The sequence below is a fragment of the Archocentrus centrarchus genome, chromosome 9 (assembly GCF_007364275.1).
Source record: "Archocentrus centrarchus isolate MPI-CPG fArcCen1 chromosome 9, fArcCen1, whole genome shotgun sequence".
Taxonomy (NCBI): domain Eukaryota; kingdom Metazoa; phylum Chordata; class Actinopteri; order Cichliformes; family Cichlidae; genus Archocentrus; species Archocentrus centrarchus.
Window position 1 is genome coordinate 3,210,518 of NC_044354.1, and position 25,254 is coordinate 3,235,771.

The following is a 25,254-nucleotide window of genomic DNA, read 5'->3' on the forward strand; positions in this document are numbered from 1 at the left end:
ATTGCCTTTATTATTATATATATATAATATTACATGTAATATTATTATTATTATTACCCTACCTCCTTAGCCTGTATTCTCAAAGATGAATAAACAGGTTGGGGATGATAGGGTAAGGAAAAGAGGGAGAGAGAAGAGAAACCCCCAACATTCCCCGATGAGCAAGCACAAGGCAACAGTGGGGAGGAAAAACTCCCTGTAGACAGGAAGAAACCTCCGACAGAACCAGGCTCAGGGACGGGCAGTCATCTGTCGAAACCGGTTTGGGGGTTTGAAAGGAACAGAAAAGAAGGGAGACAGAAGAGGGAGGGGAGGAAGAAGAAAGGGATGAAGAGGATGGAGGAAGATGAGGCTAGTTTTGCGCAGGTAGCCCTGAAGAAGCAGCAGAGTTATAACGGGTGAACACGATTTTGTCTGCGCCACGCTGAAGAATCAGTAGATTTATTCCAGAAAAACCAGAAGGGCTTCTTTTTCTTTTTCTGGCAACGTTCTTGCAGATCCTCGTTCTCTAATCTAAGGTTTTCCAGTTCACTCATATTTTCTGCATTCTTCTTCTCAAGGTTCTTGCACTTTTTCTCACATTCTTCTAATTCTTTCTGCATTTCTGCATGCTTTTCTTTCAGTTTTTTATTTTCCTTTTTCAGTTTTTTAAGTTCCTTATCACTGATGTCCCTAATGCTTTGAAGTTTTTGTTGCAGTTTCTTTTCCATTTCAGTGTTTGTGTACTGAATTTTGTTTTGCTGTTCTAAATTTTCTCTCATCATTTCTGTGATTTTCCAGTGCATCTCTCTCTCCACTTCATCAAGCTTCACTCGCAAACCTTCATTTTCTTTCTCTGTGTCTTGAAGTTTGCGCTGCACATCTCTGTTTGTTGCTTCCAGGTCATGGAGCTTGGTCTGCACCTCCTTGTGTTTAGCTTCCTGTTCGTTCTTTTCTTTAAGCATTTTTTCATTTTTTTGCAGGGCTTCATCAAGCTTCGCTCCCAAGCCTTCATTTTCTTTCTCTGCGTCCTGAAGTTTTACTTTCAGTTTATGGAGCTCACCCTCCACCCGCTTGTGTTTATCTTCCTGTTCTTTCTTCTCTTTACACATTTCTTCATTTTTTTGCAGGGCTTCATCAAGCTTCGCTGCCAAGCCTTCATTTTCTTTCTTCATGTCCTGAAATTTTACTTTCAGTTTATGGAGCTCACCCTCCACCCGCTTGTGTTTAGCTTCCTGTTCTTTCTTCTCTTTACACATTTTTTGATTTTTTTGCAGGGCTTCATCAAGCTTCGCTCCCAAGCCTTCATTTTCTTTCTTCATGTCCTGAAATTTTACTTTCAGTTTATTGAGCTCACCCTCCACCCGCTTGTGTTTATCTTCCTGTTTTTTCTTCTCTTTACACATTTCTTCATTTTCTTTCTTCATGTCCTGAAATTTTACTTTCAGTTTATGGAGCTCACCCTCCACCCACTTGTGTTTATCTTCCTGTTTTATCTTCTCTTTACACATTTTTTCATTTTCTTTCTCTGTATCCTGACGTTTGCGCTGCACATCTCCGTGTGTCGCTTCCAGGTCATTGAGCTTGGTCTGCACCTCCTTGTATTTATCTTCCCGTTCTTTCTTTTCTTTACGCATTTCTTCCTTTTCTTTCTCTGTGTCCTGAAGTTTCGCTTCTAGGTCACGGAGGTCGCTCTGCAACTCCTTGTGTTTATCTTCCTGTTCTTTCTTTTCTTTACGCATTTCTTCATTTTCTTTCTCTGTGTCCTGAAGTTTCGCTTCTAGGTCATGGAGTTTGCTCTGCACATCTCTGTGTGTCGCTTCCAGGTCATTGAGCTTTTTCTGCACCTCCTTGTATTTATCTTCCTGTTCTTTCTTTTCTTTACGCATTGCTTCCTTTTCTTTCTCTGTATCCTGAAGTTTCGCTTCTAGGTCATGGAGTTTGCTCTGCACATCTCCGTGTGTCGCTTCCAACTCCTTGTATTTATCTTCCTGTTCTTTCTTTTCTTTACGCATTGCTTCCTTTTCTTTCTCTGTATACTGAAGTTTCGCTTCCAGGTCATGGAGTTTGCTCTGCACATCTCCGTGTGTCGCTTCCAACTCCTTGTATTTATCTTCCTGTTCTTTCTTTTCTTTACGCATTGCTTCCTTTTCTTTCTCTGTATACTGAAGTTTGACTTCCAGGTCACGGAGCTCGCTCTGCAACTCCTTGTGTTTATCTTCCTGTTCTTTCTTTTCTTTACGCATTGCTTCCTTTTCTTTCTCTGTATACTGAAGTTTGACTTCCAGGTCACGGAGCTCGCTCTGCAACTCCTTGTGTTTATCTTTCTTTTCTTTCACTGTGTCCTGAAGTTTGACTTCCAGGTCACGGAGCTCGCTCTGCAACTCCTTGTGTTTATCTTCCTGTTCTTTCTTTTCTTTATGCATTTCTTCATTTTCTTTCTCTGCGTCCTGAAGTTTCACTTCCAGGTCACGGAGCTCGCTCTGCAACTCCTTGTATTTATCTTCCTCTTCTTTCTTCTCTTTAAGCATTTTTTCATTTGTTTGCAGGGCTTCATTCAATTTCTTTTGCAAGCATCTATTCATTTCCTCATCCTTCCGAATTCGCTCGTACAGCCCTCTGATTGACAGTTCCATCAAATGTTGCCCTCCCCGCCAACCAGCTATCTCTAGATTTTTCTCTTCTTCCTTTTTTTTAAGCGCTGCTTCATGTTTTAGCTGTTCTTCATTAAACTTGTCTAGCAAATCTGCCTTTTCTTTGACTTTGTCCTGAAGTTTGCGCTTCATGTCTCTGTGTGTCAGTTCCAGGTCACTGAGTTTCCACTGCACCATTGTGTGTTTAGCTTCTTGTTCTTTAAGCATTTCGTTTTTTTGCTTGACTTCTTCAAACAATTTTTGCATACCTTTAGCTTCTTCCTCAGTCTCGTGAACTTTGCGCTGCGCGTCCTTGTATGTACCTTTCATGTCCCGGATTTTGCGCTGCGCGTCCTTGTTTGTAAATTGCAGTTCACGGATTTTGCGGTGCGCGTCGTGGTTTGTAGTTTCCAGGTCACAGATTTTGCTCTGCGCGGCCTTGTATGTACCTTTCATGGCCCGGATTTCGCGCTGCGTGTCCTTGTTTGTAGCTTCCAGGTCACAGATTTTGCTCTGCGCGTCCTTGTTTGAAGCTTCCAGTTCACTTATTTTGCTCTGCGCGTCGTTGTTTGTAGCTTCCAGTTTACGGATTTTGCCCTGCGTGTCGTAGTTTGTACATTCCAGTTCATGGACTTTGCGCTGCGCATCCTTGTGTCTAATTTTCAGGTCATGGAGTTGGCTCTTCACCTCTGTGAATTCATCGAGCTCGCCCTGCAACTCCTGTTCCGTCTTTGTCTTTCTCTGTTTCCTCTGAAGTGCCGCCTTAGACATCTTTAAATGTTTGAATGCTCGAATGCTGTTTACAAATTCACTCCTCGACTTAAAGTGTTCTGCTGAAGTTTGTCGTGGTTACTTATAGGTACGCCACCTTCACGGCCCCTGATGGTAACATCAAAGCTTTGATGTTGCAACATGTTGCAACATCAAAGCTTTGATGTTACCATCAGGGGCCGTGAAGGTGACGTAAGATTCTAACGACGTAACCAAGGTTACGGTAAACATTGCATTATGAAAATTAGATTGTCACGTGACATGTGTTCATTTTATTGTAAATACATTTGCAGGGTTTGACCAGTGTTGCTAACTTACCGACTTTGTCGCTAGATTTAGCAGCTTTTCAGACCTGATGTCGGAGACTTTTAGAGTTTTTTGTTAACCTGAAATCCTCCGCTATTCGCCGTGTTTTCGGTGCATACAGCCTTCGTACAGCGTCTGTTCAGACGCTTTGACATCGCCCGGACCCCCGAGAGTACTTGGCTGTTGGTACGTACCGTAAGTCACGTGACCTTAATGGGTCTGTTCGCTTGCTCGTGATGCAGCCGGTGGATCTGCACCGCAGAGCTTCTCTAAGGTAAGAGCTGTAAGCCGTTCTGTTAAATATTCTTCATTCATGGCATTACCTGTGCAGTAAAGTTATCCTGCTAGGAGATAATTAAGGTTTTATTTATTTTTTATTCTGAAATGCGAGATTGTGGCAGCGGAGTTAGCTCATAGCACATTAGCTACTGGCGTATTAGCTAACACAGCGGGAAGCTGTGAGGTTAAAAGGGGAAAAAAAGCTCCTCCGGGATTTATTTCGGTGGGGAAGGCGAGGTGATTTGGTTAGCTGTCCAGGTAGCTACGAAGCTGAAGTTGGTTTCCGATTGCAGCTTCCGATTCGGGAAATGGCTAAAGGGCCATTCCACTTAATTTTTGACTGACTGACTGGATGCTATCTGCTGGGTTTCCTCAGATGTAGAAACTGCTTGGAATGAATGTGAATAATAATTTAAACTTTACTGCTTGTTTGATTACTATTATCAATTGAAATGTATGTATTATTAGGTTTAATTGACCTTCGGCCAAAAGGAACATGGAGACCCTTAAAAATGTTACCAACATTTCATGGTGTCAGAAGTGGGATTTGAGGTAAAAAGATGGACAGTACCAAAGACCTGGAGACATGACCTGCTTTTCAGAACGCACCAAAGCCGCGGCCAAAATTCAGGTAAGCAGAGATTTTTCTGCATAAATTTGATGCTCTCTGGGAGTATTGTAAGTTCTGCCCAGGCCCGAGGAAAAGAGAAAACTGTCATCTTGCCTTCAAATAAAGAACTTGTGGGAAACAAAGGGTCTCAATTGACTGCTAAAGGGAAAAATGTTGCATTATTTACATTAATGATCACTGGTTGAGCAGGCTTTTGTGCTGTGTTATGTCTTTGCATGTTTTAACTGGAGAGGTGCACCGTGGAGTTCAGACTGAGAGGCCTTGTGTGTGTGTGAGACCGGTCTGTGTGTATGTGTGTCTGTGTGGCAGCGGGCCGTGTGTCAGTGTGTGTGTGTGTGTGTGTGTGGAGCTGAGAGCTGTCTGCTCTGAGTATGTTTTTGTTTTGGGGGTTTCAGTGTCCGTATTGTTGATATTGTGTTGAAGCGCTTTTGAGAATGAAGTGAAAGGTCCGGACGGACAGCCGGCAAAGTGACGTCCGGACACACATGAACTCTTACCTCCTGAATGGGAGGGGGGGGGGGCGAAGTGTGTCTATGTGCTCCACCGTGAAGGGGGTGAGGTGTGTCTACCCATGAGCCGTGGATGCTTATGGACATGGTGAGACTAGCTGATGGACTGTTTTCAACATCACACAAAAAAAACATCACACTTTCCTTGGGAGAAAATGCTGCAGGAGCTGCTCTGCACTTTGAGACATTTAAGCTCTTTGGGAGACATCCCAGTAAGCTGAGCAGAGTATTCCAGACTAACCTGCCTGATGATGTGACTCTGGATATGCAACACACTGTGTAGTGGAGTTTTTCAGGCAGCAGCATATCCTGATGGCAGAGCTCTTCTAAGATAGGAGAAATCCTGACAGAGGAGGAGAGTCCAGCAAAAGGGCTGCACACATTCCAACGGAGGAGAGACTGAGAGAGCTGACCAAACAGAGGAAGGAGAAGGCTCAGCACCTCTGACAGCTGCACACTGAGGCTCGGGCCCCAGTGCTGACTGCTAACGCTGCTCAGAGTCTTGCAGCTTCTTCTCACACACCCAGCCTGCTCCTCCTGCTGTCAGCACTACACGGGTAACGGGTAACTACTTCAGCATTTACAAGGTCAGTCAGTCCAAATTACAGTTTGCACAAACTCAAGTTACCTTTTTGGGTCATATCATCTCCCACTCAACACGGTGCCTATCCTCAAAAAGGATGGAGGCTGTGTGTAAAATTCCAAAGCCACTAACTGAAAAGCAAACTGTCTTTTTTGGGTATGACTTCCTACTGCAGAAATTTTATTGCGAATTATTCTACAGTGGAGGCCCCTCTCTCGGGGATGATTTCCGGCAAGAATCTGGCTGCACGTGATCTCATCACCTGGACGCCTGAAGGGGAGGATGCCTTTTACAGCTTTAAATGGCTCTCCAAACTGCTCCAGGCTTTGCACTTCCAGATTCTTCACGTCCGTTTGTTCAAATGGTTGATGAAAAGGGGGGATTCATGTCATCAGATTTATTACAGAAACACGGCGACCGTTTGAGGCCAGTGGCTTATTATTCTTCACGCCTGGATGCGGTTGCAGCAGGGCTGTTTACGTGCCGTGGCCGCTGCTGAGAAAGCTGTCCTAGCTTCACGTGATATTGTCGGTTATTCTGACTTGACGGTCATGGTTCCACATTCAGTGTCTATTATTCTTTTAGAACAGAAAACTTCCCACCTTTCCGCTGCCAGATGGCTTCGCTACACTTCCGTGTTGCTTGACATGCCTAATATCACAGTGCAGCGATGCAACTCTTAACCCTGCAACTCTCCTACCCACTGCTGATGATGGAGAACTACATGACGATGCCGCCGCCCTGCAGATTATCTGCACACCTAGACCTGGCCTCACCTTTACAAAATCCTGATCTTGTTCTTTTTGTTGACGGCTCCTCTCACAGATCTCCTGATGGTGTCATTCAGTCTGTTTACATGTCCTCTTCCACAGGAGGAAGCACTTTGCTGAAGTCTGCTTCACTGCACACCGGTCTTTTAAAGAATCAGTCAGCCTTTTGCTGTTTTTGCTCTGGATCTTTTCTGTTTACATTTTAATAGCACAGCTGCGAGTCTTTTGTTACGCAGGAAAAAAGCATTAAAGTTACCTGAAGACACCTACAGGACACCGTGGGTCAGAGGTATACGAAAAATAAAACTTTTATGGTTACAGAATTTGGTTAAAATGCACGTCCATCCTAAACACATTTGGGAACACATGTACAGGTGTCCCAAAACTGTAGCGCCAAATGCTTTGTGTGCATTTGAATGTTTTGTGTTTTGATGTGTACTCTCTTGGTGCATCCTGCCTTATTCAAATGTTTCTGTGGGATGTATTGATGCAGAAGCACAAAAGGTTGATGTGTTTTGCAATATTTGGTTTGTAAGAGATATTTAATGTTTTGATGGCTTGATGAAGGTATTGTAGTCAGTGCGTAGAGCAGAGGTATCAGACTCATTTTATATCGTGGGCCACTTATAGCCTACTGGACATTTGTAGTATGAATGGCCATGGAGTAGGTCTCCCGTCTCCTTCACCTCACCCCCAACCAGTCACAGCAGATGACTGCCCCTCCCTGAGCCTGGTTCTGCTGGAGGTTTCTTCCTGTTAAAAGGGAGTTTCTCCTTCCCACTGTCACCAAGTGCTGCTCTTAGAGGGTTGTCTGATTGGAAGGGTTTTCTCTGGTTATTTTAGGGTCTTTACCTTTCAATGTAAAACACCTTGAGGTGACTGTTTGTTGTGATTTGGTGCTATATTAAAAAATCTGAGTTGAATTGGTCCGCTGGCCTTATGGTTGACACCCCTGGAGTACAGAAAAAAATAGGCAGTAGTTTGAAAGATGGTGATTAAGCAGTGATAAAAGCCAATAATAATATGCTGCTATGTAAAACTTTAAAGATAATCTTGACTTTTAGCATGTTCTCTGCCTTCTTTCTTCTTCTGCCTGCCATATGAGTTAATTTGTTCATATATTAAATTTTTTGACAGGACAGGTTATCTCCACCTGCAGACTCAGTATTGGTGGGTCTGTACTCGATGATCTGAGAGGAAAAAAACAACCAGTAAATTCACCTGTAAGGTTCTTTCCCTTTAAAACACAATTTATTCATTGAATTTGGTATTTGTGGAGAGATTTGGTAAATAATTATGTTGCATTTCAGATTTGATGTGAAAGACAGTGTGGAGGTGATACCCAGCTCTAATCCTGACTCACTGCAGGATTTAGATGAAGATTTGTATGTTTGCCTTTTAAAAGACTCACAGACCGACGGTCCATGTCAGGAATCGTTTTTTAAGTGGACACCTGACGAGATCACGCTGCAGGATAAGAGCGAAGGTGACTCATTTCATCTACAGTACAGTAAAGATGTGAGTCTGATCTTCTTAAAGAAAAACAGTCATGCTCAATAAAACATGTTTGTGTTCTGTGAAAGACCTCCTCTTGTCAGAAGAGCTCATTGCAGTCAATCACCTGGCAGAGTTTAAGAGGCATTTACCCACGCTGACATCATGTTGTCCAGATTGAGGACACTTGCTGTAGCTGAGCCTCTGCTGAGCTCATCGGGAGACACCATCTCAGAAAACAACATGTTCAGGTGCATTTTGAGACCTGCAAAAAAACATTTCTGCATTTATGGCCCCGTTTAACTGTGGTGTTAAACCTGTTGGATTGCAGCTGTTTTGAGGACTGCACATGTTATGAAAAACTTCCAGAGGTGGACGCCACCGATGTTCAGACGTGTGCAGACATTCAAGAGGAGTTTGTTAAAGAGCCACTCGTGAAGGGAGAGGTAATTAACCCTTATCAACATGACATTATTTAGCTGCTTTATTGATTGTTGATACATTTTTCCTCTGTAGTTGTTGCTGTTGCCTGCTGTAGTGGATGTTCATCAGCTGACCACAGAAAACTGCACAGCGTTTTCAAGCATCTGCAGTCGTGCGAATGTTTGCACTGAGCTGATGGATGAGGAGGTTCCAGTCCTAGATGTGCTGCAAAAAGGTGAAGAAGACCAAAATCCTTTAAGATGAAATAGAAATATAAATAAAATCATCACAGAAGGATAAACTTGTACATTTGTCTTTTCTTCAGCTTCTCTTTCAAATCCTTCAGTGGAGATTTCCAAGTTTGATGTACCTGAAGAATCCAAGATGAGTGGAGGTGTGATTGAGTCAGAATTTGCAGGTACAGAGAGCTTGGATAAAACCTTTTAGTTAATTATTCAATAGAGAAATCTACAGAGCCTGCATCAGAAATCAAAATATTTCTCTTCCACTGTTGGAGCAGTTACAGTGTCTAGTTGTCTTTTGATGTAAGAATATAAGCCTCAGCGTGCTGTGTCTTTAAGGATGTGATGCGCTTCCAGCCGAAATGGAGCTGGAGTCGACTCTGACCCCGACTCCCCTGAAGAGACAAACTCACATCTGTCCGTCCACCTCTGAACTCCAGAAGGAAGAGCTGTCTCCTTGTTCTTGTTCGGTTGGGTGGCGCTGTCACTTGGTGTTGGCTCTCACTGCGGTATTGTATCACTTCCTGTTCCTGTTTCGGAGCACAGTGTTTTGCTGTCTGTTAGCTGTTATATCTGTATAACTCGATTTATCTGGATAATAACATATTTTAGTGTAATCTTCACCTACTTTAAATAGCATACTCTTTGCTGAATCACCTGTATTCACATTACTCACTTTATTTGTTTTTAGAAATTCGCTAGCTTAGCTCAGCTAGTAGCTTAGCCCTTAGCCGACTCACTACCAGCATGGCTTCTTCTCCTGTCTCTCCTGCACTTTCCTGCTCTGGGTGTCACATGTTTAGTTACTCCTCGGCCTCCTTTAGCAGTAACGGTACTTGTAATAAATGTAGTCTGTTTGTAGCTCTGGAGGCCAGGCTTTTTGAACTGGAGACTCGGCTCCGCACCCTGGAAAATCCTACATCTAGCCAGGCCCCTGTAGCGGGTGCGGACCGTGGTAGCTTAGCCGCCGTTAGCTCCCCCCCAGCAGATCCCGAGCAGCAGGGAAAACAGGCCAGCTGGGTGACGGTGAGGAGGAAGCGTAGTCCTAAGCAGAAGCCCCGGGTACACCACCAACCTGTTCACGTCTCTAACCGTTTTTCTCCACTCGGCGACACACCCGCCGAGGAACAAACTCTGGTTATTGGTGACTCTGTTTTGAGAAACGTGAAGCTAGAGACACCGGCGACCATAGTCAAATGTCTTCCAGGGGCCAGAGCAGGCGACATTCATGGAAATTTGAAACTGCTGGCTAAGGCTAATCGTAGATTTGGTAAGATCGTTATTCACGTCGGCAGTAATGACACCCGGTTACGCCAATCGGAGGTCACTAAAATTAATATTGACTCGGTGTGTAACTTTGCAAAAACGATGTCGGACTCTGTAGTTTTCTCTGGGCCCCTCCCCAATCAGACCAGGAGCGACATGTTTAGCCGCATGTTCTCCTTGAATCGCTGGCTGTCTGAGTGGTGTCCAAAAAATGACGTGGGCTTCATAGATAATTGGCAAAGTTTCGGGGGAAAACCTGGTCTTGTTAGGAGAGACGGCATCCATCCCACTTTGGATGGAGCAGCTCTCATTTCTAGAAATCTGGCCAAATTTATTAACCCTCCTAAAAACTGACTACCCAGGGTTGAGACCAGGAAGCAGAGTTGCAGTCTTACACGCCTCTCTGCCGCTTCTCTCCTCCTGCCATCCCCCCAAAACCCCATCCCCATAGAGTCGGTGCCTGCTCCCAGACCACCAAACACCAAAGCTAAAATAAGCAAAAAGCTATTTAAGCATAAAAATTCAAAAACAATAAATAATACAGCTTCATCAACTGCACCAAAGAATAAAACAATTAAATGTGGATTGTTAAACATTAGGTCTCTCTCTTCCAAGTCCCTATTAGTAAATGATTTAATAATTGATCAACGTATTGATTTATTCTGCCTTACAGAAACCTGGTTACAGCAGGATAAATATGTTAGTTTAAATGAATCAACACCCCCGAGTCACAGTAACTGTCAGAATGCTCGAAGCACAGGTCGAGGAGGAGGATTAGCTGCAATCTTCAATTCCAGCTTATTAATTAATCAGAGACCCAGACAAAGTTTTCATTCTTTTGAAAGCCTGACTCTTAGTCTTGTCCATCCTAATTGGGAAAATCAAAAAGCTGTTTTATTTGTTATTATCTATCGTCCACCTGGTCCCTACTCAGAGTTTCTGTCTGATTTCTCAAACTTTTTATCTGATTTAGTGCTCAGTTCAGATAAAATAATTATAGTGGGTGATTTTAACATCCATGTAGATGCTGAGAATGACAGCCTCAACACTGCATTTAATCTATTGTTAGATTCAATTGGCTTCTCTCAAAATGTAAAGGAGCCCACCCACCACTTTAATCATACTCTGGATCTTGTCCTAACATATGGCATAGAAACTGAAGACTTAACAGTATTCCCTGAAAGCCCCCTCCTGTCTGATCATTTCTTAGTAACATTTACATTTACTTTAATGGATTACACAGCAGTGGGGAATAGGTTTTATTACAGTAGAAGTCTTTCTGAAAGTGCTGTAACTAAGTTTAAGGATCTAATTCCTTCATTGTTATGCTCTTCAGTGCCATGTGCCAACACAGTGCAGAGCAGCTACCTAAACTCTGCTCCCAGTGAGGTCGATTATCTTGTCAATAGTTTTACATCCTCACTGCGTATAACTTTGGATACTGTGGCTCCTCTGAAAAGGAAAGCTTCAAATCAGAAGTGCCTGACTCCGTGGTATAATTCACAAACGCACAGCTTAAAGCAGATAACCCGAAAGCTGGAGAGGGAATGGCGTCTCACTAAATTAGAAGATGCTCATTTAGCCTGGAAAAAGAGTTTGTTGCTCTATAAAAAAGCCCTCCGTAAAGCTAGGACATCTTACTATTCATCATTAATTGAAGAAAATAAGAACAACCCCAGGTTTCTTTTCAGCACTGTAGCCAGGCTGACAAAGAGTCAGAGCTCTGTAGAGCCGAGTATTCCTTTCACGTTAACTAGTAGTGACTTCATGGATTTCTTTACAAATAAAATTTTAGACATTCGAGAAAAAATTATTCATAACCATCTCAAAGATTATTCTTCATGTTCGGCTGCTTTCAGCACTGCTGGTATTTGTTTAGACTCTTTTGCTCCAGTTGATCTTTCAGAGTTAACTTCAATAGTTACTTCCTCCAAACCAGCAACATGTTTGTTAGATCCCATTCCTACTAGACTGTTCAAAGAAGTCTTTCCAATTATTGATGCTTCAATCTTAAAAATGGTCAATCAGTCTTTATTAGTTGGCTATGTACCACAGACCTTCAAGGTGGCTGTAATTAAACCTCTGCTTAAAAAGCCATCACTTGACCCAGCTGTCTTAGCTAATTATAGGCCAATCTCCAACCTTCCTTTTCTCTCAAAGATTCTTGAAAGAGTAGTTGTAAAACAGCTAACTGATCATCTGCAGAGGAACGGTTTATTTGAAGAGTTTCAGTCAGGTTTCAGAATTCATCACAGTACAGAAACAGCATTAGTGAAGGTTACAAATGATCTTCTTAGAGCCTCTGACAGTGGACTCATCTCTGTTCTTGTCCTGTTGGACCTCAGTGCAGCTTTTGATACTGTTGACCATAACATTTTATTACAGAGATTAGAGCTTGCTATAGGTATTAAAGGTACTGCACTGCAGTGGTTTGAATCATATTTATCTCATAGACTCCAATTTGTTCATGTAAATGGGGAGTCTTCTTCAGACAGTAAGGTTAATTATGGAGTTCCACAGTGTTCTGTGCTAGGACCAATTTTATTTACATTATACATGCTTCCCTTAGGCAGTATTATTAGAAAGCACTGCATCAATTTTCATTGTTATGCAGATGATACTCAGCTTTACCTATCAATGAAGCCAGATGACACACATCAATTAATTAAACTGCAGGAATGTCTTAAAGACATTAAGGCCTGGATGACCTCTAATTTCCTGCTTCTAAATTCAGATAAAACTGAAATTCTTGTTCTCGGCCCCACAAATCTTAGAAACATGGTGTCTAACCAGATACTTACTCTGGATGGCATTACTTTGGCCTCCAGTAACACTGTGAGAAATCTTGGAGTCATTTTTGACCAGGATATGTCCTTCAATGCACATATTAAACAAATATGTAGGACCGCTTTTTTGCATTTGCGCAATATTTCTAAAATTAGAAACATCCTTTCTCAGAGTGATGCTGAAAAGCTCATTCATGCATTTATTACTTCTAGGCTGGATTATTGTAATTCATTATTATCAGGCTGTCCTAAAAGCTTTCTGAAAAGCCTTCAGCTGATCCAAAATGCTGCAGCTAGAGTACTGACAGGGACTAGAAAGAGAGAGCATATTTCTCCCATATTGGCTTCTCTTCATTGGCTCCCTGTTAAATCTAGAATAGAATTTAAAATTCTTCTCCTCACATACAAGGTCTTGAATAATCAGGCACCATCTTATCTCAAAGACCTCATAGTACCATATCACCCCAACAGAGCACTTCTCTCTCAGACTGCTGGCTTACTTGTGGTTCCTAGGATACTTAAGAGTAGAATGGGAGGCAGAGCCTTCAGCTTTCAGGCGCCTCTTCTGTGGAACCAGCTTCCAGCTTGGATTCGGGAGACAGACACCCTCTCTATTTTTAAGATTAGGCTTAAAACTTTCCTTTATGATCAAGCTTATAGTTAGGGCTGGATCAGGTGACCCTGAACCATCCCTTAGTTATGCTGCTATAGGCCTAGGCTGCTGGGGGGTTCACATAATGCACTGTTTCTCATTCACCTTATTTACTTTGTTTATACTCCACTCTGCATTTAATCATTAATTGATATTAATCTCTGGCTCTCTTCCACAGCATGTCTTTCTCTCCCCTCAGCCCAACCGGTCGCGGCAGATGACTGCCCCTCCCTGAGCCTGGTTCTGCTGGAGGTTTCTTCCTGTTAAAAGGGAGTTTTTCCTTTCCACTGTCGCCAAGTGCTTGCTCATAGGGGGTCGTTTTGACTGTTGGGTTTTCTCTGTATTATTGTAGGGTCTTTACCCACAATACAAAGCGCCTTGAGGCGACAGTTTGTTGTGATTTGGCGCTATATAAATAAAATTGAATTGAATTGAATTGAATTGAATTGTTGCAGAATGTGAGGCCCTTTTTCCACTGACACGGTGCCGGTGTGAAGTGCTCGAAGCGCTCGGCGCTTTTTCCACCACGAACTGACCTAGTTCTCAGCCGAAAAACGGGTTCCAGACCAGCACCGTAAACTAGCTGGTCTGGAACCAAGAGCGCGTGACACGAGCAGCAGAAGGGCGTGACTGCCAAGTTTTCTACCGCTATTTCGCTGCGTGGTGTGTATTACACGAGAAAAGCAATTTTCACTGCCGTGAGTTAGGTTGGGCTGAACTTGCTGCTTTGCGTCAGTTCATCACAGATAAAAGTGCGAATCTTTGTCGTCTTGCTTGTGATCGCTGTCTGTGTTTACCTCTGTGCCGCACACAGATGCTGCGGTAGTTTTGTTTGGACAGTAAAATATGTTCGCAGCACAAGAAATAAAGTTTGCAAAAGGGGAGCGTGTTCTCCCACGTTTGTGCCCTTCCGTTTACCAGACGAGGACCCGCCCACACTCATACGTGAAGGATCAGCTCACTAAGTGCGGTGGAAACGCAGGCTCGTTCTTAAGCAGTTTGACGGTCAGCACGGGCACCTTTTCAGTGGAAACGTGGTGTGAGTGCTGTCAGGTCAAGCTGCCAATGAAACAGTTTCCTGATGAATTTTTTGTTTATTTTCACTCATTTCAGACTAAGTGAAAGTACAGATTATATACGGATAGCGATACCACCTTTAAATCATCGCGCTGGATTTCAGTTTAAAGATTTAAATCCTCACCTGCTACGGCATGATGAGAAGATATGTTTGATGCCTGTTTCATTGTACTTAGAGAAGCTTTTGAAACAATAACAACTGTTGTGTAGATCTTTGGTGTCACCAAGAGCTCAGAAAGAGATGAAGGTGGCACTTTGGAAGGCAGAGAAGCACCCGGCCTTTGTGGTGGGCTTTCTGTTATCAGGTAACTTTGCAACGAAAAGAACACTCCACACATTTTCCACATTACCTTCGGTTTACTCATCATTAATTAACAATACAGAGGTGCCAAAGCTGGCACTGGCTCTTCAGAAAGTGCTTTGTTCACTGTGACAGTTTTATTAAAGTGATTTTGAGGGAATCAGCAGAGTGAACAATGAAGAAATACAGAAGTGTTTGTGTGATATTTTATGAAATATACAAGAAATATCAACCATTGAGTTAAAAGCATATGAGTACCCAATATGTATTAGTATGGAAAATATGGTGTGCATCTACTGCAGCACTTCTGAGTATGAAGTTTCAGGGCTTTAAAACTCATTGAAGTGCTGCAGTGATTGAAAGGCTGCTGCAAGATTTTGGAGACCACCAGATGTCACTGTGGTCCCAAAACCTCATGTGTCTTTATCCATCCATCTACTGAAAGCATTTCTGATGGGTTTGCAGCTCTAACTGGAGCCTTAATTTGGATGTAGACTTGAAACCTGTGTTTACCAGGTGGCATGAGTCAAATCAAATAAAAGTTGCTGTCATGGAAATTTTGAAATGAGGTGTTTTTGTGTCTTGATTGGACTTAAAGTGATTTTTACTTCTGTGCCACTGGATTTACTACTGAACATTTTGGTGGAGACAGATTTATACTCACATTTAAAATCATTGTTTAATTTGGCGTTTTCTTTATCTTGTAATTTTTTTTTGTTGAAAACTTTAAATTTTTGAGTTGAGTCCCACATTTGAATGGTTTGCATGACTCTGTGTTAAGTGAAGCTTTAATCCATCACATTTAGAAATACGTGAACTGTGTCACTAAATTCCTGTATTTCCTACAGAGCCTCAAATTTATGAGTCAGCTGTTGACTTCCAGCCTCTGTGGGAAGCCTTAAAAGTTACCAAATTGGAGAAAGAAAGTTTTATCAGCACTGCTGACAGACTGGAGATGGGAGTCCTGCAGTTATCTTTGAGCTGCTGCTCTGAGTTCACAGAGAGCTTGAAGTCTGAGTTTCCCTCCACCAGAGAGGAAACGGTGGAAGATTTCAGCAAACTGCCACCTGAACACGTGGAGGGTGAGTGGTGTTGGTTTTTACAGAGTGAGGACCATCGGGACAGTGGTGCCTGTGTATAGTAGATGTTCCAGCTAGCCGAGAGACAAAATGTCTTCACATGTACAGGAAACCCCACAGCAGACTCTGCTGGGTTTCCTGGTCAGACATGCCTGTAACACCTAGGATGCCTTGTGGATGCCACTTGTTTAGATGCCAGAACCACCTCTGCTTTTCCTCTTTTTGATGCAAAGCAGTAGTCGCCCCCAGGTGGGGCTCAGACCCCTCTGTCAATTACCACTTTGTGGTGGTTAGTGGTTTGCATGCCAAAGGGCTGTCCAGCATTGTTGGGGGCCATGGTAAGGTCTCTCGTGGATGAGTGTGATTTTTGAATACCCCTATAAAGAAAAGATAAAGGAACTATGTCAGCTCACCTGCAGCTGGTTTATATCCCTCTCTATCACAGGCCTTACCTGTCTCTCTTTAAAATATTCATCAGGTTGAGCAGAAATGCCTGCCCACCCCCTACAAGTAAAGGGTTCATTTTTTTTGTTCTAGTTATTTTTTTAAGCATAAGTGCATCAACTATTGATACTACAGTTTTGCAAATGTAAAGAATCAACATATTTGACCTTTGGACTGATGGTCAAACAACACAAAGCAGCTGTAATAACTAAAAATATGGATGTGGTCAGCGGTAAAGGAAAGGAAAGTCACAGCTGAAGTGTGTATAGTCTGGGGTTTTTTGTGCTTTGTTGTGTACATCATCAAATGAGATTGTTCCTACAGATTTTTGACAGTTTTTCTTCTTCTCTGGTTTCAGTTGACTCCATTCTAATAAAGCCCACAACTGAAGCTCTTCTCCAAAAGATTCAAGAAGTTTATTGTCATGTACACCGCAAAACACTGTGGTTATGCTGAGCAATGAAATTCTTACTTGCGACTGCTTTACAAACAATTGAAATAAGCAACTAAGTTAAAATAAAATTTAAGAACTAGTATATTAGGAAGTAAAAGTAGAAAATAAAAATAAATAAATAATAAAGCAAGTGCAATATATACAGATATATACAGATGAAAGAAGGCAGGTAATCACAGTTTGGTAATCAGTCAGTGGTTCAGTAGCCTGATGGCCTGTGGATAGAAACTGTTTTTTAGTCTGGTTGTTCTTGCTTTTACACTCCTGTAACGTCTGCCAGACGGCAGGAGTGTGAACAGTGTGTGCTGTGGGTGGGTACGGTCCTTGATGATGTTGTGTGCCCTCTTTATTACCCGGGTATTATAAGTGTCCTGTAGTGATGGGAAGGCAGCTCCACAGATGAATTGTGCTGTTTTGATGACACGCTGGAGAGCCTTCCTGTCCTGACTGGTCCAGTTTCCATACCACACCGTGATGGAGTTTGTCAGGATGCTCTCCACAGTGCATCTGTAAAAGTTGCTGAGGAGCTTAGGGGATAATCCGAATTTACTCAGTTTCCTTAAGAAGAAGAGTCTCTGCTGAGCTTTCTTGACAGTCTGTGTTGTGTTGTAGGTCCAGGTGAGGTCTTCACTGATGTGGGTGCCAAGGAATTTGAAAGTCTTCACTCTCTCCACCTGAGTCCCGTTGATGAATAATGGAGCATGCTGGTCTCTTCTCTTCCTCGGGTCAATAATCATCTCCTTAGTCTTCTCTGTATTTAAGGAGAGATTATTTTCCTGGCACCAGGACACCAGCTGGGCCACCTCTTCCCTGTAAGCTGCTTCCTCTCCCCCAGTAATCAGCCCAATGACGGTGGTGTCGTCAGCAAACTGCTGTTGATTTATCTCTGAACGTCTCCCAGAAGCCTGCGCTCAGCACGGTGAATAAGGACGTGAAACCAGCTGCTGCCATCAGCGCCAAAGATGTCATTGGTAACAAGATGTTCTCAGAAGCTGCAGCCTGTTCTTCAGCTCATAAGAAAGTCACCAACAGAGAAGGAAATGACTATAATATAGAGCTGAGTGCCCACATTTCTGAGCAAGCTGTCCCCTCCACACTAAATACCAGAGATGGTCACAGAGGTTTGCTGTTTACAAGACATCCACCAGAGCTGGACCTCGACCCCCTGGCCACATTCATGATGCTGAGGTCTCAGCAGATCGCTCCCATTACTGCACCACCTCAGAGCCCAGCCAGCACTGCAGGTAAATGAAGGGTCATAACCAGAATCTACACAGGAACATCCAAGCAAACAATTTCCTTTCTTCAGCTAATCTTTTAATCCAGATACATTCATAAACTTTTGATCACTAATTCAAGATGACATTTTTTTTTTTAATCAAAGAGGACATTGTTTCAAAGAAGGCTCTAGAGATCTCAGGTAAGCAGATAATTTTTTTTATAGTTAAGAGCCTCAGAAGATCCAGAGCGTTAACCCTAGTCCTGGACTACTTTTGTTACGACTGCAAATGTGTGGCTGGAAAAACAAATTTAATCTAATGAAGAAGTACGTTACCTCAGCTCATCCTTTTATTTATCAGCGCCTGAGGTGAACCAACAAACACCATCGTCACAGCTGCAGCCTTCTCTGGTGCAGAATCAAACACTGGATGCGAGGCCAGCCAACACGAGTGCTGCGTCTTCCAGAAATGCTTCCAGAGAGGAAAAACCCGCTGCTCCGTGGACGGGTCAACTCCTTGGAAAACCACAGCAGAGACAGGAAAGCCAAGTAGTTAAGGTCAAAGCTACAGGTGCGACACACGTTATCAGGTGGAAAACTAAACTAACAAATAGCTGCAACTTTCTTTCCCATTTGAATCTTTCAGTCAAGTAATTTTACACTTTTTTGTCCTTAAATTCTTTAAACGGTTGTTTCTTTTTTATATACATGTATACAGTAGATTAGACTGATAAATTTATTATTAGAGGTGATTATATGGAGACCTGAAAACATTTGTCAATAATACAAAAACTTCAAAAGGAGGAAAAAATTTGAGTTTTGTTACATTGCACACATCACTGCAAGTACTGATTGTAACATGTTACTTTTTTTTAATGCAGCGCTTCTGTTTTGAAGTCAAGTTGCTTGAGTGCATTTCTCATTGACCAAACTGTAGTCGGGCGGAGGAGGAAAGGATGATGGTTCGGATGTTTTTTTAAAATTAGTTATTTAAACCTCGTGCAGACAGCCAGCAGCGAGCCTACTGTGAGCTCCTGGCCTTCGCTCAGCCTTGTCTGAGCTCTGCCAGACAGCTGGGGCTCAACTTCCCGGGGTGTGAAGACTTCAGCTGCTTGGCACCAGACCAAACTCACTTCCTCCTCAAACAACAGGAGAGGGCGCTCTGCAGGTCCCCTGCACAGACTGCAGAACTGATCAAAGGTAGGAAATGACATATTAATGTTTTCATTTGCATATTGTTGGGTTAAGCTATTAAACCTACATTTGAAGGAAGTAAATTATCTACTCCCTCTCCCACTGTGTTGCAGATCAGGAAGTGCTTTTCAACCAGGTGGCTCTGATCCATGTGCTGGTGACATTTAAGGAGATGCTGCTGAAGTGCGACCTCAGTACGGGTCTGGGTCAGTATGAACTGCTGTCATACCAGCAGACAAACTTTATTAAGTTAGTTTAAAATGTTAAAGCAGGACGGTTAAGTCAAAGTAAATTTCATGATGATGCTGGTTTTATTATAGTATATTTTCTGTTTTTGTGAAAGCGATGTCCATGTTGAGCCAGTGAAAGACAGCCGGGGCAAAATACAGAAATATCTCCTGTAAATATTCCAGACAGAAGTTATGCAATCAGTTGGGATCCCATCACTCAAAACAAGAAGCTGGGATTTCTGAGGCCTTAACTTTAGTTTCAGTGTTTACATCAAGCTTTAAATTAAACAGACACCGTATTGTGAGATTTACAGTGTTCTCTTCATGAACAACAGAGTACCTGACGAAGGCAGCTGAGGCGTGTGCAGAGCAGAGTCTGCAGCAGCTGCTGAAGAGGCTGCACATCATCCTCTACCTCAGTCAGAAGAACCAAGAGCCCAGCCTCAAACTGCAGAAGCTGCAGCAGCTGGTGGCTGAGTGGCTGAACAGCAGGAAAGGGCAGAACACCTCAGATAAAGTCAGTGTTTGAAACAAGAGATAAAATACACTGTGTGTGTGTGTGTGTGTGTGTGTGTGTGTGTGTGTGTGTGTGTGTGTGTGTGTGTGTGTGTGTGTCATCAGTCCTATTATTCTATCAGCTAAGTTGTAGCTGGAAGTCATAAATGTTTCTGTGAAAAAGACTCAATAAGAGCTCAGTTTATTTGTCTGTGCAGATTCTTATCATCGTATCAGTTGACTGATGGCAGCAGATTAACAATAATCAGCAGCTTGAACCAGGTTACAGGTGAGCAGCACACTGACCAGGTCAGTCATCACATTATCAGCAGCACTAAAAAAAAAAATAGAGCACTGTGGAAGAAAGGGTTGCTAAATTAAAACAATATTCAAAGAAAAATAAAGCAAACAGATGACTTCAAACAGTTAATTGTATTTGTGTTTTTTGTTGTTTGAGGTGCAGCTGCAGTTTGTCCAGAGCAGGATGAGAAAAAGCTGAACGGTGCCGCTGTAGTCAGCAGGTAAAATCATTTATTCATCTAAACTGTCGAGCAGATTTCAAGATGTATAGAATTTTGATAGCTAGAAGGAAAGAGAGCTGGTTAATAAAGTTTGAGGTTATTAACATTTAAAAATAGATTTCTTTTTTAATGATCAACTTCTTATGAGGATTCGCCAACAAGTTCTTCAGGTTATTTGTTACAGGTTTTTTTGTTGGTACTGTTTGAGCTGCCTCAGGAGGGCGTTTCTGAAAAGACTTAGAGGAGTGTTTTCAGTTCCAAAGGGCAGCAGAGCACGTGTTGGCACCAAGACTTTTGACCAGGAGTCGTGTGTGACACCACTTTTAAGATTATCTTTCGCTCACTGTTTAGTTTGGATTTCACTCACATCCTGGTTTGTGCTCAAATATGTTAAAACATATATTAGAAGAGCCTATTGAAAATATTGAGATATATGTTGAGTGTATAATTCTTTTCTGTTTGTTTTTAGTCCAGATCACAGCCTAATTTCAGCAAATTACTTATAAATCACAACCAGAATATGGCATTATTTTATATTCTGGCAATAACAAAATGTATACATGTAATAGCTGTTTATAGTGATCTTCAGTTTAGGGGTCATTCGTCACGCTGTCTGAATAAGTATGACTAAACATGCTGTTCTCACACTCTGTCCTGTTCCCAGTGTGCCTGACAGTGTGTGTGTGGTGGTGTACGAACAGGATATTGGCCCCAACTTCCCCTGGACCTGTTTCTCTCTGGTGGTTGAGTACGACCATCCAGGCCAGTCTCCGTGGTCTGCGATCTGTAGGGAGAGGAGCATCAGCCACCTAACGTTCAACACCAGCGTCTGTGCTGCTGGTCAGCTGCCACCACATTCAACTTATTGATATTATTGAAGATATTTTTGTTTAGATCCTGTTAAATGTGCTTGTTTTCCTAAAGAGAATACCTTGTGGTGTCTGGAGGACAATGTGCCATACGTGTTATTCGTGACGGAGGGGCTTCTTAACTGTCCGCTGCTGCTGCAAACACTCGAGTCAGGGTGAGTTCAAATGAGCAAAAACACCTGCAGTCCAATAACAAGTTAAATGACCAACCAGCATCGGGATAATTTTTACATGATTTGAGTAGGTCAAAGTCCACAAGTCTTTGTGCTCAGGCCAATACTTTGAATGCAAATTTAAAAGTGAGTGAAGTCATTCATCCTACATTTATGTTCCTCTCCTCTCCTCTCCTCTCCTCTCCTCTCCTCTCCTCTCCTCTCCTCTCCTCTCCTCTCCTCTCCTCTCCTCTCCTCTCCTCTCCTCTCCTCTCCTCTCCTCTCCTCTCCTCTCCTCTCCTCTCCTCTCCTCTCCTCTCCTCTCCTCTCCTCTCCTCTCCTCTCCTCTCCTCTCCTCTCCTCTCTGCCAAAAAAGCATCAGCTTTTGGGGGACACTTGGGTCTGTTACTGGGGTATCAAATTAAAGTAGAAATAGGTAAGGAAAGACAACATTCACATTTTAGTATATATAATTTTTTATTTCTTTTTATAATCATATAGCACATCACAGATTTTACTCGTGTCATGTACGCAGGCAACATATTTTCCACTTCTGCTGCATCACTTTTGACATTTTAACAGTTAATTATGAGCCTGACAGCTAAAAGTCAATCAGTCAATATTCTGCCTCTGCCTTGTATGGATTATCCTTACCTTCAGACAGCAGAGGTCATTTTTTGATCACGTTTCTTCCTCCCAGCGATGGTGAGCTGCTGTTTAGTTGTGCGGTGAAACGTGTCTGTCGCAGGTTCAATGTGACGGTGCTGGAGAGGAGCCACTCTCCTTCCCTGCAGATGCTCGGGGGGATCCACAACTACACGGTGATCACAGTGGATGAAAGCACCGCCATTGTCATTCAGGTACCAGGAAACACAGAAGCAGGAACCTAACTGATATAATATAGAGATGTTAATGTAAATCTAATGACAGTAGACTCAATGAATATGGAAAAAGAAAAAAGTTGTCTTTAGACATTTCAGTGTAATATTTCCGTTATTTTGTAGCATTATGTAACTTTCATTTCGGTGATCACTGGACTTTAAAATGACTTTTACAGAATCACTATACAACTCTGATTTAAAAACAGAAAACCATGTCTCTTATAATACCTCTATGGCTGAACGTTTCCCCCCACCCCCACCTGTTTTTCAAAAAATGTTTAATAAATACAGGTTATTATGCACTGATTTTAGTGGTTCGCCTACTTGTGATTAACTTGTACATGGTACGTGAACATAGTGCACTACCCCCCCAGAATAAAGGTCTTTCTAACCTGAACCCTAAAATAAGTGTTATCCTTCAGGCAGCCTTCAGAGGGAGGTTTGGCTACATCAGCCTCACTCCCAGAGTCCCAAAGTCAGATCAGTCCTCATGAAGCCAGACACACGTACACACTTAGTTGCTGTGAGGGTGGATTTCCTCGTGTTTTTTGTCCCGCCAGCTGTAATGAGCTTCTTGAATATTGTGTTGAAATGCTGAACAATAAACTCTGCAACAACTTTAAGAAAAACGTACATACTTTTACTGACACTGACTCTGTGTGTGTGTGTGTGTGTGTGTGTGTGTGTGTGTGTGTGTGTGTGTGTGTGTGTGTGTGTGTGTGTGTGTGTGTAGCAGCAGGATGAACTGTGTCACGAGCGAGCCAGTGAGGGGCTGGTGATGAGGCTGACTGCTCTCTCTCTTCAGTACAGCTTGTGCTGGCTCATTCTCCACTGCCCAGACAGTCAGGGAGGAGGGTGGGTGTCCACATACACTTCATCTTACAGCCTCTCATGGAGAGTGTATTTAATCTTAAACCAAGTATTGACCCTAAAACCTCCTAAAATCTGATGATTTCATCTTCCAAAGTGAGGCAGGTCCTGATTTATGTCTGCTAAACATTAGTACCATACACAAAGGCTCACTCTGGATTGTGTCTCTGCAGATTTTCCAGTGAAGCCTTCAACAACTTGGTGTTGGTCTATTCATCTCTGGTGCTGTTCAGCATGAAGTCTGAGGATCTGGATGTGAAGGTATAACAAATGTTACTCCTGCCTGTAACTGATCTTTCATTTGTTTGTTTTACCCAATCTTTTCAATTTCTAAAGAAATGCTGAGCACATCCTTTAGTTACCCATAAAATGCTGGCAAAGGTATAAATGGCTGAACTGATGTTTGGTCTTCATGTTCTCTCAGTTCTACTTTGGGGTCTATTTCCATTTACATGAAAATAGAAGCCTAAGAAAAAAGACTATTTTATTTTAAATCAAATGAATGAGGTTTCTGGATGAATATTTCAAACAAAAAGACTAAAAGTTTTGAAAAAATGAACAATGGGATCTAGTCATTTCTGAACTCTGTCCTGCAGGTGCTGATAGTGTCGGATCTTTTGGAAATAGCAAAGTCCATCAGTCGGATTTGCTTCCACCGCCTGATGTCCAGTGACAGAGAGCCTCTCAGCTTCCTGAATAGAGACTGGCTGACTGTGATGCCCTCACAGGTGAGCCTCGAATCCCAAAACCAAAGCCATTCGTAGAGAAAAATGTAGAATAATTCACATCCGTTCAGTGGTGAACTAAAGCAGTGTTTCGACTCCATTCTTAATAAGGGCATGTTTGTATTTTTTAGCTGTGACTAATTAAAGGAATCCATTTGTACTCCTAAAGGATAGCTGGACGGACATTTAGAAAGTGAGCCTTCAGTTCTGTTTTCATATTTCTACGGTCACACTACAGAAACTAGTGGTTGGAGACCAAAACACAACCAAAATGATTGACTGTGTGCACAATAATTAAGAGGTTTACCCTTTTATTTGGAGGGGAAAGCGAAATGTCAAAAAAGTAACTTAAAGGGCCAAATTGTATGTTATTTTTTACATCAATTCGTGGACCAGAAGGAGGGGGCAGGGCCAGGAGTTTGACACCCCTGCTATAGACAAAGTTGCTCTGATTCTGATTTGTCATTGTTTATTCCTTTTGCTTCCACCAGGAAGAAAAGAGCTTGTCACAGTTCCCTGGCATCAACCCTCTGGTTGGACAGCTGATGCTGAGCAGAGCTCCATCCTTCCAGTGGCTCCTGGCGGCCTCTCTGTCTCAGCTCAAGGAGCTGCTCCCTGAGGTGCCACATAAAGTGCTCAAGGTGATCAGACGCAGTAAATATTCTCATTTTATAAACACATTATTATTCTAGACTGAAGGGAAAGTACTGTTCAGTTACCCCAATGCCGCACTCCTACTTTAAGCTGGATCAGTGTCGCTCTATCAGAGTTCTTTAAAAATTATTTTTAAAATTATTTCAAGAGATATGCATATTTCTATAACAGCTGTGCATTTTCTACCATTTTGAGGTGTGATCAGAGTTCAGAAACTTTGATTGTTCACAAACGTAGTAAGGCACAGTCCTACACGTGGCACAGGTGTGAACCGTTCATGGTTACACATGCTACAGGTGCACCAGTGGATCTCACATCTGGCATCACAGGCAATGAGCCAGAGAACAAACATTGTAAGCATAGAGCGCTAACATGGAAGTGCCTTAGACCTGCTTTCATTATTGGCCAGCAGAGGGCAACACCTCCGGTTGCAAAGGGGAGGTTGTGGCTCCACTTCCTATCTCTGTTGCGAGACAGGCTAAAGTAAATGTAGAATGAATGACTATCCGTGTGGCTATAAAACAGCATCTGTGGCTGCATTAATTTCATATGCATGTCAGTCTGCCAAATTTTATCTTCTGTGAGGAAAAAGTAATTGGGATTTTTTTTTTTCCCCCCTTCTCTTCCGGGTTTAGCTGTTCAGTGACACCACCTCCCTGTATCCGCTGGCAGCAGATCCAAAATACCCTCAGACCTTTACCACTGAAATAACCCAACAAAGCGGCCCACAGACCAATACTGATGAATATGAAAGCATGAAGTCCC

The 25,254-nt window shown here is 42.6% G+C and overlaps 2 protein-coding genes and 2 long non-coding RNA genes across 5 annotated transcripts in view; 1 reads left to right on the plus strand and 3 right to left on the minus strand.

Moving 5' to 3' along the window:
* LOC115786125 (golgin subfamily A member 6-like protein 22) lies at window positions 1–3,383 on the minus strand. Its single transcript, XM_030738168.1, has one exon. It carries the CDS (start codon window positions 3,381–3,383, stop codon window positions 390–392), a length of 2,994 nt encoding a protein of 997 aa, XP_030594028.1. The 3' UTR covers window positions 1–389.
* Window positions 3,217–25,254, plus strand: part of LOC115785717 (protein shortage in chiasmata 1 ortholog-like) — a 24,465-nt gene continuing 2,427 nt past the window's right edge. Inside the window, 29 exon segments of the mRNA XM_030737534.1 lie at window positions 3,217–4,599; window positions 7,599–7,689; window positions 7,772–7,947; window positions 8,045–8,113; window positions 8,116–8,206; window positions 8,287–8,401; window positions 8,472–8,613; window positions 8,704–8,796; window positions 8,960–9,095; window positions 14,612–14,706; window positions 15,551–15,784; window positions 16,584–16,639; window positions 17,545–17,923; window positions 18,064–18,099; window positions 18,260–18,469; window positions 18,904–19,098; window positions 19,206–19,298; window positions 19,658–19,839; window positions 20,036–20,055; window positions 20,057–20,106; window positions 20,275–20,338; window positions 21,003–21,178; window positions 21,263–21,362; window positions 22,108–22,219; window positions 22,974–23,095; window positions 23,284–23,371; window positions 23,707–23,838; window positions 24,327–24,476; window positions 25,125–25,253. Coding sequence (XP_030593394.1) covers window positions 4,497–4,599; window positions 7,599–7,689; window positions 7,772–7,947; window positions 8,045–8,113; window positions 8,116–8,206; window positions 8,287–8,401; window positions 8,472–8,613; window positions 8,704–8,796; window positions 8,960–9,095; window positions 14,612–14,706; window positions 15,551–15,784; window positions 16,584–16,639; window positions 17,545–17,923; window positions 18,064–18,099; window positions 18,260–18,469; window positions 18,904–19,098; window positions 19,206–19,298; window positions 19,658–19,839; window positions 20,036–20,055; window positions 20,057–20,106; window positions 20,275–20,338; window positions 21,003–21,178; window positions 21,263–21,362; window positions 22,108–22,219; window positions 22,974–23,095; window positions 23,284–23,371; window positions 23,707–23,838; window positions 24,327–24,476; window positions 25,125–25,253 — 3,639 coding nt within the window. The 5' untranslated portion in view covers window positions 3,217–4,496.
* On the minus strand, window positions 17,783–21,556 carry LOC115785720 (uncharacterized). The gene is made up of 5 exons (XR_004020380.1): window positions 21,530–21,556; window positions 21,270–21,386; window positions 18,895–21,122; window positions 18,235–18,414; window positions 17,783–17,917 (listed from the first exon to the last, which is right to left on the minus strand). It is a non-coding gene; the product is annotated as an uncharacterized LOC115785720 (long non-coding RNA).
* LOC115785719 (uncharacterized) overlaps window positions 21,678–25,254 on the minus strand; it is a 19,124-nt gene continuing 15,547 nt past the window's right edge. Inside the window, exons 5-6 of one of the 2 annotated variants that reach the window (XR_004020378.1) lie at window positions 22,014–22,173; window positions 21,678–21,767 (exon numbers count right to left, since the gene is read on the minus strand). This is a non-coding gene — a long non-coding RNA (uncharacterized LOC115785719). Of the gene's footprint in view, window positions 21,768–22,013; window positions 22,250–25,254 lie in introns of both variants that reach the window. The other variant, XR_004020379.1, reaches the window with a different exon arrangement.

Coding starts and splice junctions, on each gene's coding strand:
- LOC115786125 (XM_030738168.1), bottom strand. CDS start 3,383: ATGTCTAAGGCGGCACTTCAGAGGAAACAGAGAAAGACAAAGACGGAA.